Here is a 10,011-nt window from a genome sequence, read left to right as displayed (position 1 = left end):
CCTGGGAGGCGCAGCTTGCAGTGAGCCGAGATGGCACCACTGCACTCCAGCTTGGGCGACAGAGCGAGACTCCGTCTCAAAAAAAAAGGAAAAGCCACATACTTCTCTCTATATTAAAATGATCTCCATTTTACTACTGACCTTCTAGTCCAAACCACCAGTATCCTTTACCTGCACTATTGCCATCTCTTTGTAATTAGCCTCTCTACATTTCTTTTGCCCATGTTTATAAGCCATAATGCACACAGCAGCCAGAGTGACCTTTTTAAAAAAAAACATGGAAATTGTCAAAGCTTAAGAAATCAAATAGCGTAATTAATTGATGAACCCATCACCCTCCTCCAGAACTTAGCAATAATGGCCACTCTATATCTCTTCCCACTCCCTGAATTATTGTGAAGCAATTCTAGACATCATGCCATCTCTTTCTTTTGTTTTTTAAAATTTATTTGTTTTCCTTTTTTATACCCTGTCAACCCAGCTTTTCCCAATTCTGGGAAGAACTGGAAAGAGAAGGCCTGCCATGCCATTTTATTTGTACATACCCAGTGCTCCTCAACTAACTGTGGGGCCACGTCCCCATAGACCCATTGTAAGTTGAAAATACACTTAAGGCCAGGTGCAGTAACTCCCACCTGTAATCCCAGCACTCTGGGAGGCTGAGGCTGGTGGATCGCTTGAGCCTAGGAATTTGAGACCAACCTGGTGAAACCCCATTCCTACAAAAAAAAAAAAAAAAAACCACAAAAATTAGTCAGGTGTGATGACACGTGCCTGTAGTTCCAGCTACTAGGGAGGCTGAGGTGAGAGGATCACTTGAGCCCAAGAGGTCAAGGCTGTGGTGAGCTGTGATAGTTGAAAAACCATTAAGTCAAACTGTTGTAAGTTGGGGAACATCTGTAGTTCAGGATATTAGTAAAAAATAAGGGCACCCTTTAAGAAAAACCACAAGCATGTGATAGTTGCAAAACTGTGCACCTATAAAAACCATTGAATTTGTGCAGTTTAAGGGAATAAATTGTATGGTATGTTAATTTCTATCTCAATAGGGATATTAAACAGCACAATAGCATCATCCTATTAATAATCTAGTAATTTATCAAAATCATGAAACAGCCAAAGTTCATATTTTCCCAGTTATTTTATTATTATTATTATTTTTGAGACAAAGTCTCACTCTTGTCCCCCAGGCTGGAGTGCAATGGCACGATTCTCAGCTCACTGCAACTCCGCCTCTCAGGTTCAAGTGATTCTCCTGCCTCAGTCTCCAGAGTAGCTGGGATTACAGGCGCCTGCCACCACGCCCTGCTAATTTTTGTATTTTTAGTAGAGATGGGGTTTCATCATGTTGTCCAGGCTGGTCTCCAACTCCTGACCTAAGGTGATCCGCCCACCTTGGCCTCCCAAAGTGCTAGGATTATAGGCATAAGCCACAGCACCCAGCCAATATTATAATTTTTTAACACTTTAATAGAGTTTTAAACATGAGTCAGATCATGTTACTCTTACTTAAAACCCTTCAGTGGCTTTTTTTCCTATTTAGAATAAAACTCAAACTCGTTATGCTGGCTTACGAAAGTCTGGCCTACAAACCCCTTGTGTGATGTGGCTTCTGTGTGCCTCTCTGACTTTCTCTCGCCTGCTGAATTGTTCCTACCTCAGAGCCTTTGCATCAGCTGTTCCCTCTGGTAGAATGTCCTTCCCTGTATTTTCACAAGGCTGGATCCTTCTTTTCGACATAGACATCCCTTCCTCAAAGAGGCCTTCCCTGATCAACCCCTCATTTTCCAATCTAAAGTAGTATCCCAGTCACTCTGTCAAATCATTTATTTAAACAAGTCTGGGCTTACCGTGGTTCGTTGTCTGCTATGTCTTTTAAAATTAATTGATCATCTGTCTTTCCCGGCCTTTTGTGCTTTCCCAGCCCCCCAGTATTTTTTCTGTTATGCTCACTGCTGAATCCTCAGTGCCTAAAATAGTAATCGGTACATAACAGACCCTCATTAGGAGATATTCATATAAAAAAAGTTGCCAACACACACCAGGTGTTTGGTATTTATAAAAATAGTAGTATTTTAAACCAACCCCACACCCCTTTTTGTTTTTAGAGACAGAGTCTCACTCTGTCACCCAGTCTGGAGTGCAGTGGTAGCTGGGACTGTAGGCACATGCCACCGTGCCTGGCTAATTAAATTTTTTTTTTTTTTTTTTGGTAGAGATAAGGTCTCACTATGTTACCCAGGCTGGTCTTAAGCTTCTGGCCTCAAGCCATACTTCCACCTTAGCCTCTCAGAGTGCTGGGATTACAGGTGTGAGCCACTGCGCCTGGCCTAAAAAGTTATCTGATAGAATATATCACCTTACTGCATAAACAGTTCCAGAGTTCTCACTGATATGTTGTTTTGAAAGGACTGTTCTAATTTTCATAGGTAGCTTTCGTTTCTCTAATAATAAGCTATTTGAGGCTAGGAGATGGTTTGATTTATTTGTGGGTTTTTTTCTTTTTTTTTTTCTTTTTTTTTTTTTTACCTTTTATCCTACATTTAATGTCCTGCTCACTTCGGTACTCAATGAATAACCTTGATAAGACAAATTCCGTTTTTGTTGTTGTTTGGCAAAACGTGGAATGTGCATGTATAAGGTTGGAAAAATTAACATTGATAGCTTGCTGGCTTTATTCTCCATTGTCACCGTTTTCTTTTGTCCTAAATTGTGAACCATCACACCCTCAGCTTGTGAGCCATCTCTGCTACCCGTGATGCAGCATGGCGGCTGAAGTGTAGCTGGGGTCGGCTAGAGTAGACCCCAAATTTGTGATTACTTATGTATCTTGAGATGAGGGAAAATCCTGAATTATCCAGGTAGACCTATGTAATTACAAGGCTCCTGATAGGAGGGAGGCCTATAGAGAGAGAGAAAACAGAATGCTGGCAGCAGAGGTTGGAATAATGTGCTTTGGAGATGGAAGAGACCCCATGTAAAGTCATGTAGTTGGCTGATAGAAGTGGAAAAGGCAGGAAAATGTTTCCCTTAGAGCCTCCAGAAGGAATGCATCTCTGTCCACATGTTGATTTCTGCCCAGTGAAATGGATTTCAGATTTCTGATCTCTGAAACTGTAAGATAATAAATTTGTATTGTTTAAGCTACAAATTTGTGAGTTCATGATAATTTGTTGCGAAGTTAATCTGATTTCCTGGCTTAATAGCGACCAAAAGGGAGGTCAGCAACCTCTCTCTGGTAGGTAATTTTTGGGGAAAAGAAAAAGATATAGGCAATAGAAAAATGAAGGAATATTAGATGCTGCAGTTACAGCATTGATGGTTATAGTACATTTAAGGTGTTGATGGCTTTTTTCTTTGTATTTTACACAGATCAGAAACCTCTTGACCTTGCCCAGGGTGCTGAAATGAAACACATTCTTGTTAATAAGGTACAGAGTAATGAATTAAATTTATCTAATAATTTTTAGAAAAAAATTTTGAATGTGTGAAATATATAGATGCATTTTCATGAAAACATGTTTTGACAGGTCATCTACAAAGCATTGAAACGATATGAGGGCCCTCTCTGGAAGGTAGGTTGGGGTGGTTTTTTAATTATATAACTGTAAAGAATAATTCTCAGGTGCTCTATTTCTGTTTAAAACTTTTAAAAATCATTTATGAAGTATATGTGATTTAATCGCTCTTGGATCTTATAATGTAAACCACTTATTTTTTATTTTTAGTTTTAGTTTTTGAGACAGAGTCTTGCTGTGTCGCCCAGGCTAGAGTGCAGTGGTGTACTCACTGCAACCTCCGCTCCCTGGATTCAAATGGTTCTCCTGCCTCAGCCTCCCAAGTAGCTGGGATTATAGGCGCCCACCACTGCGCCCGGCTAATTTTTGTATTTTTAGTAGAGACAAGTGTTCACCATCTTGGCCAGGCTGGTCTTGAACTCCTGACCTCGTGATCCACCCGCCTCGGCCTCCCAAAGTGCTGGGATTACAGGTGTGAGCCACCGCACCTGGCAAACCACTTTTATACTATTGGATTTCAAGAGGCTTCCACTGGTTGTAGCAGTTACTTTTCTGTGTGTTGATGGTCACTTTTAGGTGTTTTTTTGGTTTTGATGAGTCACTTTTAGGTGACTAAGTTCTTATGAAAAGGAATGGGGGGAAAATACATTTTTTTTCTTGCTAGATCAAAGAATTACAGTATTATTTTTGTTATGAACATCAAATCATGGAAGACTTAGAAGAAAATTGATATTTGAATTATCACGTGGTACATATATAAAATTCTTCTGGTCCTAATACTTGCTACATTTTAGAGAATCCTGTTTTCTAGAATTAACCATGGAAGACCACATAATTCTTTTGCATTTGCACGCAATCCCTTTATCTATTTATGTATTTGTATGCTTATATTGTATAAGATAAATTTAGGATAATTTTCTTTTTTAGACATTCATTCATGACTTTGAGGAAATTGCCTTTGAAGCCCACAACTGGTATATTTTCTGTAAATAATCCCTGAACAGTTTTGTTAGAACCATAAACTGTAATCATCATTGATCTTATCAGTATGGCATTTCTGCTGTTCCTGTCACCCTGTAGTGGTATGTTTTCATTACTGCACTTAGTACCTAAGTTCATGTTTGATCATTTTTTTTTAATGTTCAGTACTACTGTCTAAAGACTCAAATATGACTGTCATCACTTAATTACTTTTTATCAGTCAACTATTTGAATCTAGATGTGTCAGCTTGGGAAATCTTTGTTATTTTTCCCTTAGAGTTCAAGATTTTTTGGCTGGAGATTATTCTGGGTAGTGTTAGAGCATGGAGTCCTTTCGTGGTATAGGAAACAGTAAGTATTATGATCTTTACACTTAACAAATTTCACTGTATAAATTTTGAAATATTAATATTTTTCACTTATCTCTTTTCCTTTTGTCTTAATAATTTCATCTTTATTTTGAAGGCCTGATGCCATTCATAATATTTATCGCCAGGGATGCAAACACCTGACTCAAGCAGTATGCACGGTAGGATGAAACATGGATCATTGGCTCCTCTGTGAAATCAGTTCTTCAAGTGACTGACCCAAATCATTTATACAGCCTTGTAAAATCCTGGGGTTCCGTGGAATGCTGTAGAAAGCACTTGTATATATTTTTATTTGAGAACAAGTAACATCGTGGCATCTCCATTTTGAACAAAATTTTAAAATATAGTCAACTTTTATTTATCTCCATGTATTATGGAATGAGAGATGGATTGTCCAAAAATATTTGTCAGATTTACTCAGGCTTATCTGATTATGAAATATCCTAGTACATGCACTTGAAAAGAATGTGTATTTTGCTATTATTGTTGGTTGTAGGGTCCTATCAATATTAATTCAGTCATGGTGGTTGATAGCGTTCAGATCTTTTGTGTCTTGGTTTTGACTAGTGGTTGTATCAGTTGCTGAAAGAGGGATGTGAAAGTGTCCAACTATGCTTGTGGAATGTTGCATTTCCTTCTGTTATTGATAACATACTTATGATTGTTGTCTTCTCGATTAATTGATCTTTTTATTGTTTTGTGGCCCTCTTTATCTCTTGTAATACATTTTGTTTTAAAATTTATTTTGTCCGATATGAACGTAACTACTTTGGCCTTCTTATGTTTACTGTTCACATGGTGTCTTTTTCCTATCAATTTACTTTCAGCCTATCTGTATCTTTATTTTCTGTCTCTTGGAGATAGCATATGTTTTAGTTCCTATTACCCATTCTGGCAATTTTTGCCTTTTAATTGGATTTTTCTTTTGTGAATGTCTTCTACTTTCATGCTTCTTCACGTGTAAGGTAATTCTGGGTTTTGTTTTGTTTTGTTCTTGTTTTTGTTTTTTTGAAATGGAGTCTCACTCTCTCACCCAGGCTGGAGGGCAGTGGCACAATCTCAGCTCACTGCAACCTCCACCTCCCAGGTTCAAGCGATTCTCTGCCTCAGCCTTCTGAGTAACTGGGATTGCAGGTGAACGCTACTATACCTGGCTAATTTTTGTATTTTTTGGTAGAGATGGGGTTTTGCCATGTTGGCTAGGCTGGTCTCAAACTCCTGACCTCAAGCAATCCTCCTCCGTCGGCCTCCCAAATTGCTGGGATTATAGGCATGAGACACCACACCCAGCCTGAATGTCAGGTAATTTTGGATGGTACTCTTAATATTATGAATGTTGAGTTCTGGAGATTTTGGATCCTGTTGTTTCTCTCTGTTAAGTATTGTCCGTTGCAGCAAGTCCTTTCCTTGGCTTGGTTTGGATCATGAACTGTGTGTCTTGGGCAGTGGCTCCGGACTCAGTTCAGATAGGCTGTGTTTATATGAGCTGCTTCCATGTGTGTGTGGCTCATGAGTCAGAGATGTGAGTAGTAGACAGAATCTGGGGACCCCCTCTCTGTCTCTTTCCCTTGGGGGATTCCCCTGTTCTCTTTAGTGCTTATGGATTCCCAGGTTTGCTTTACTAATGTCCAAAGACAGGGGTTTCCACTTGTGCCCTTGCTGCTGTCCTGTCACCATGTGGACTGTGCTTAGTCCCAGGTGCAAAACCTGAGGCGTGGGAACTTACTTCCACAGCTCCTTGGCCCCTTTCCTCCAGAGAGCGTGACTCCCTGTCGGAGTCTATCAGCTTTTGTTCAGGTCCAGGTTCCTCCATGTGGTTGCCTTTTCTTCTGTATCCAGGTTTTAGAGTTGTTTTCCGCCCTATAAAGGTGTTGTTGCTACACCTTTACACCAACTACAGAGGTAGGGGGGCCTCTGATAGGGTCTTGAAGAAATCTACCTTTTTCCATTCTTAACCCATTTATGCCTGGTGTTCCATTATTGGAATGCTAAGCTTGTGGGAGTTATTTATATCCTACTGCTCAAGGTTATCACCAAGGTCTGATTTTTCACAAAACATTTTGCAACCTCTGGCATAAATGACTTAAAATCCTTTTCATGCCAAATTTTTATTTTAAAACCCATAATTATTTCTGATTCTTCTTACTCTCTCCCTTTTCTCGTTCTTTATCAACCTTATCTACTGCTGATTATTTTATACTCAGCTCAAACAAAAAGGTAATAAAAAAATGGGAACTGTGGTAGCTAAACGATTTTATAACCCAAGTGCATATTAAGTTATACTTAAGAAAGGATAAAAGTGAAACAACATACCTGATGAACCAGAGTATTTATGTTGAGTTACTAAGAAGTTGAAAGCCAGACCCGATATACGTAAACTACAGTGCATTTGATACTCCCACTGTATTCTATTTTTTTTTTCCGATTTTTATCTATCAATATTTAAGTGTTCAACTGGGTATCCTTAAGTCATGTGAGTACTTTAAATTTTATGTATAGATAATTTTAGGATCCTCTTTTATGTGAATGAATGTTGTCTTACTGACTTTTTTATATCCAAGGTAAAATCCACCGATAGCTGCCTCTTCTTTATTAAATGCTTTGATGACACCATTCATGGCTTCCGGGTTCCTAAGAATAGCCTTCAACAGTCAAGAGAGGTAATCTTATGGATTCATGTATCTTTCCTAAAACGTACAGAACATTTAAAGACCCGGAGAATATAACATAGGTTCAATGGTAACATCCAAAATCTTGTCGATTGTACTTTTATTTTATTTTATTTTATTTATTTGTTTTTTTGAGACAGAGTCTCACTCTGTAGCCCAGGCTGGAGTGCAGTGGTGCGATCTCAGCTCACTGCAACCCCTGCCTCCCAGGCTCAAGCGATTCTCATGCCTCAGCCTCCCGAGTAGCTGGGACTACAGGCGCATGCCAACACGCCTGGCTAATTTTTTTTTGTATTTTAGCAGAGACGGGATTTTACCACATTGCCCAGGGTAGTCTCAAACTCCTGAGCTCAGGCGATCCGCCCACCTTAGCCTCCCAAAGTGCTGGGATTACAGGTATGAGCCACTGTGCCCGGCCTGATTGTACTTTTTAAATGAAGCTTTTAAAATTTAGTATGTGAATTAGTTATTTATCAAAATGTACCTGCAGGTATTTTCTGTTTGTAATTTGTTTTTCAGTTCTAATTCTCTGAATGTAAGGGGCATCCTTTTAATGTAAATGACAGGTCTATACCTTAACTTATAGGTGAGGAAACTAAGGATTGTAAGATTGAAGTGATTTACCAAGGCCAGGCAGCTTGTGAGTGACAGAACCTGGACTATAAGACACTCATTACAGTGCAGACTCAGCCTTCCTATGTGATAAATTAAACAATAGCAGCAAGCTAGAAAATTGGGATTTACTTGACCAATACTTACGGTGCAGTCACTTAATGGAGTATCCCTATTCTTTTCTTTCCTTTTTCTTTTTTTTTTTTTTTTTTTTTTGAGACAGAGTTGCTCTGTCGCCCAGGCCAGAGTGCAGTGGTGGGATCTTGGCTCACAGCAACCTCTGCCTCCCCAGTTCAAGTGATTCTCCCACGTCAGCCTCCTGAGTAGCTGGGATTACAGGTGCACGCCACCACACCCCGCTAATTTTGTGTTTTAGTAGAGACGGGTTTTCACTACATTCGTCAGGCTTGTCTTAACCTCCTCACCTTGTGATCTGCCCACTTCAGCCTCCCAAAGCGTTGGGATTACAGGCATGAGCCACCACACCCGGCCCTTTTCTTTTCGTTTATTTATTTATTTATTTATTTTATTTATTTATTTATTTTGAGATAGAGCCTCCCTTGCTCTGTCACCCAAGCTGGAGTGCACTGGTTTCATCTTGGCTCACTGCAACCCCTGCTTTTCTGGTTCAAGCAATTCTCCTGCCTCAGCCTCCCGAGTAGCTGAGATTACAGGTGTGTACCACCATGCCTGGCTAATTTTGTATTTTAGTAGAGATGGGGTTTCACCATGTTGGCCAGGCTGGTCTCGAATGTTATCTGCCCACCTTGCCCTCCCAAAGTGCTGGGATTACAGGTGTGATCCACTGTGGCAGGCCTATTCTTATTCTTTTAAAGCAAAGCAGTGTTCTGTAAACTTGTTCAACCATTGTGGAAAACAGTGTGGCGATTCCTCAAGGATATAGAACTAGAAATACCACTTGACCCAGCCATCCCATTACCGGGTATATACCCAAAGGATTATAAATCATGCTGCTATAAAGACACATGCACACATATGTTTATTGCGGCACTATTCACAATAACAAAGACTTGGAATCAACCCAAATGTCCATCTGTGACAGACTGGATTAAGAAAACGTGGCGCATATACACTATGGAATACTATGCAGCCATAAAAAAGGATGAGTTCGTGTCCTTTGTAGGGACATGGACGCAGCTGGAAACCATCATTCTCAGCAAACTATCACAAGAACAGAAAACCAAACACCGCATGTTCTCACTCATAGGTGGGAACTGAACAATGAGATCACTTGGACACAGGAAGGGGAACATCATACCCCAGGTCCTATTGTGGGGAGCGGGGAGGGATAGCATTAGGAGATATACCTAATGTAAATGACGAGTTAATGGGTGCAGCACACCAACATGGCACATGTATACATATGTAACTTAAAGTATAATAATAAAAATAAAAATAAAGCAGTGTTCATAAACATATCTTGATTTTTTGGTAAACTATGTAAGAGGTTAAATTTATTTTCCAAAGTGGTAAACTTTGGCCCTGCAAAGAACCCTAAACAATCTAACTCATGACTCTCCCAACATTTCATAAAATGGTAAGATTTGACCCTGAGTATAGTGTAAGAAAACGAGGAAAAAGTAAGATAGGGTACTTTTAGGCCAAACATTCTTTTTTGTGAAATCACTGTTATTTAAAAAATAGAGTAAAAGTTAAAGCATCAGGGCAAGTATTGGCTGTTTTAACATGACCTTAGTTTCTTGTGCTTCTAATTTGATTGTAAGTTAGTAAAACTGTGTATCTGGATCCATTACGATATAGTAACTTATTCTGTTAAGTTATAAAATGACAGGTTCTTAATATTGAAAACGAGAACCTATAATTTTTTTTTTTTTTTTT

At 39.3% G+C, this 10,011-nt stretch overlaps 1 protein-coding gene across 2 annotated transcripts in view; it reads left to right on the top strand.

The window, feature by feature from the left end:
- Positions 1-10,011, top strand: part of OSBPL1A (oxysterol binding protein like 1A) — a 240,516-nt gene that overhangs the window by 78,143 nt on the left and 152,362 nt on the right. For both annotated transcript variants that reach the window (XM_017884011.1, XM_017884012.1), the window contains exons 8-12: positions 3,373-3,431; positions 3,531-3,575; positions 4,777-4,850; positions 4,965-5,028; positions 7,432-7,530. In XM_017884011.1, coding sequence (XP_017739500.1) covers positions 3,373-3,431; positions 3,531-3,575; positions 4,777-4,850; positions 4,965-5,028; positions 7,432-7,530 — 341 coding nt within the window. The remainder of the gene's footprint in view (positions 1-3,372; positions 3,432-3,530; positions 3,576-4,776; positions 4,851-4,964; positions 5,029-7,431; positions 7,531-10,011) is intronic.

The sequence above is a fragment of the Rhinopithecus bieti genome, unplaced genomic scaffold (assembly GCF_001698545.2).
Source record: "Rhinopithecus bieti isolate Rb0 unplaced genomic scaffold, ASM169854v2 scaffold_13577, whole genome shotgun sequence".
NCBI classification, from domain to species: Eukaryota; Metazoa; Chordata; class Mammalia; order Primates; family Cercopithecidae; genus Rhinopithecus; species Rhinopithecus bieti.
Note: the sequence above shows the minus strand (reverse complement) of the source record. Positions and strands in the feature narration are given on the sequence as shown.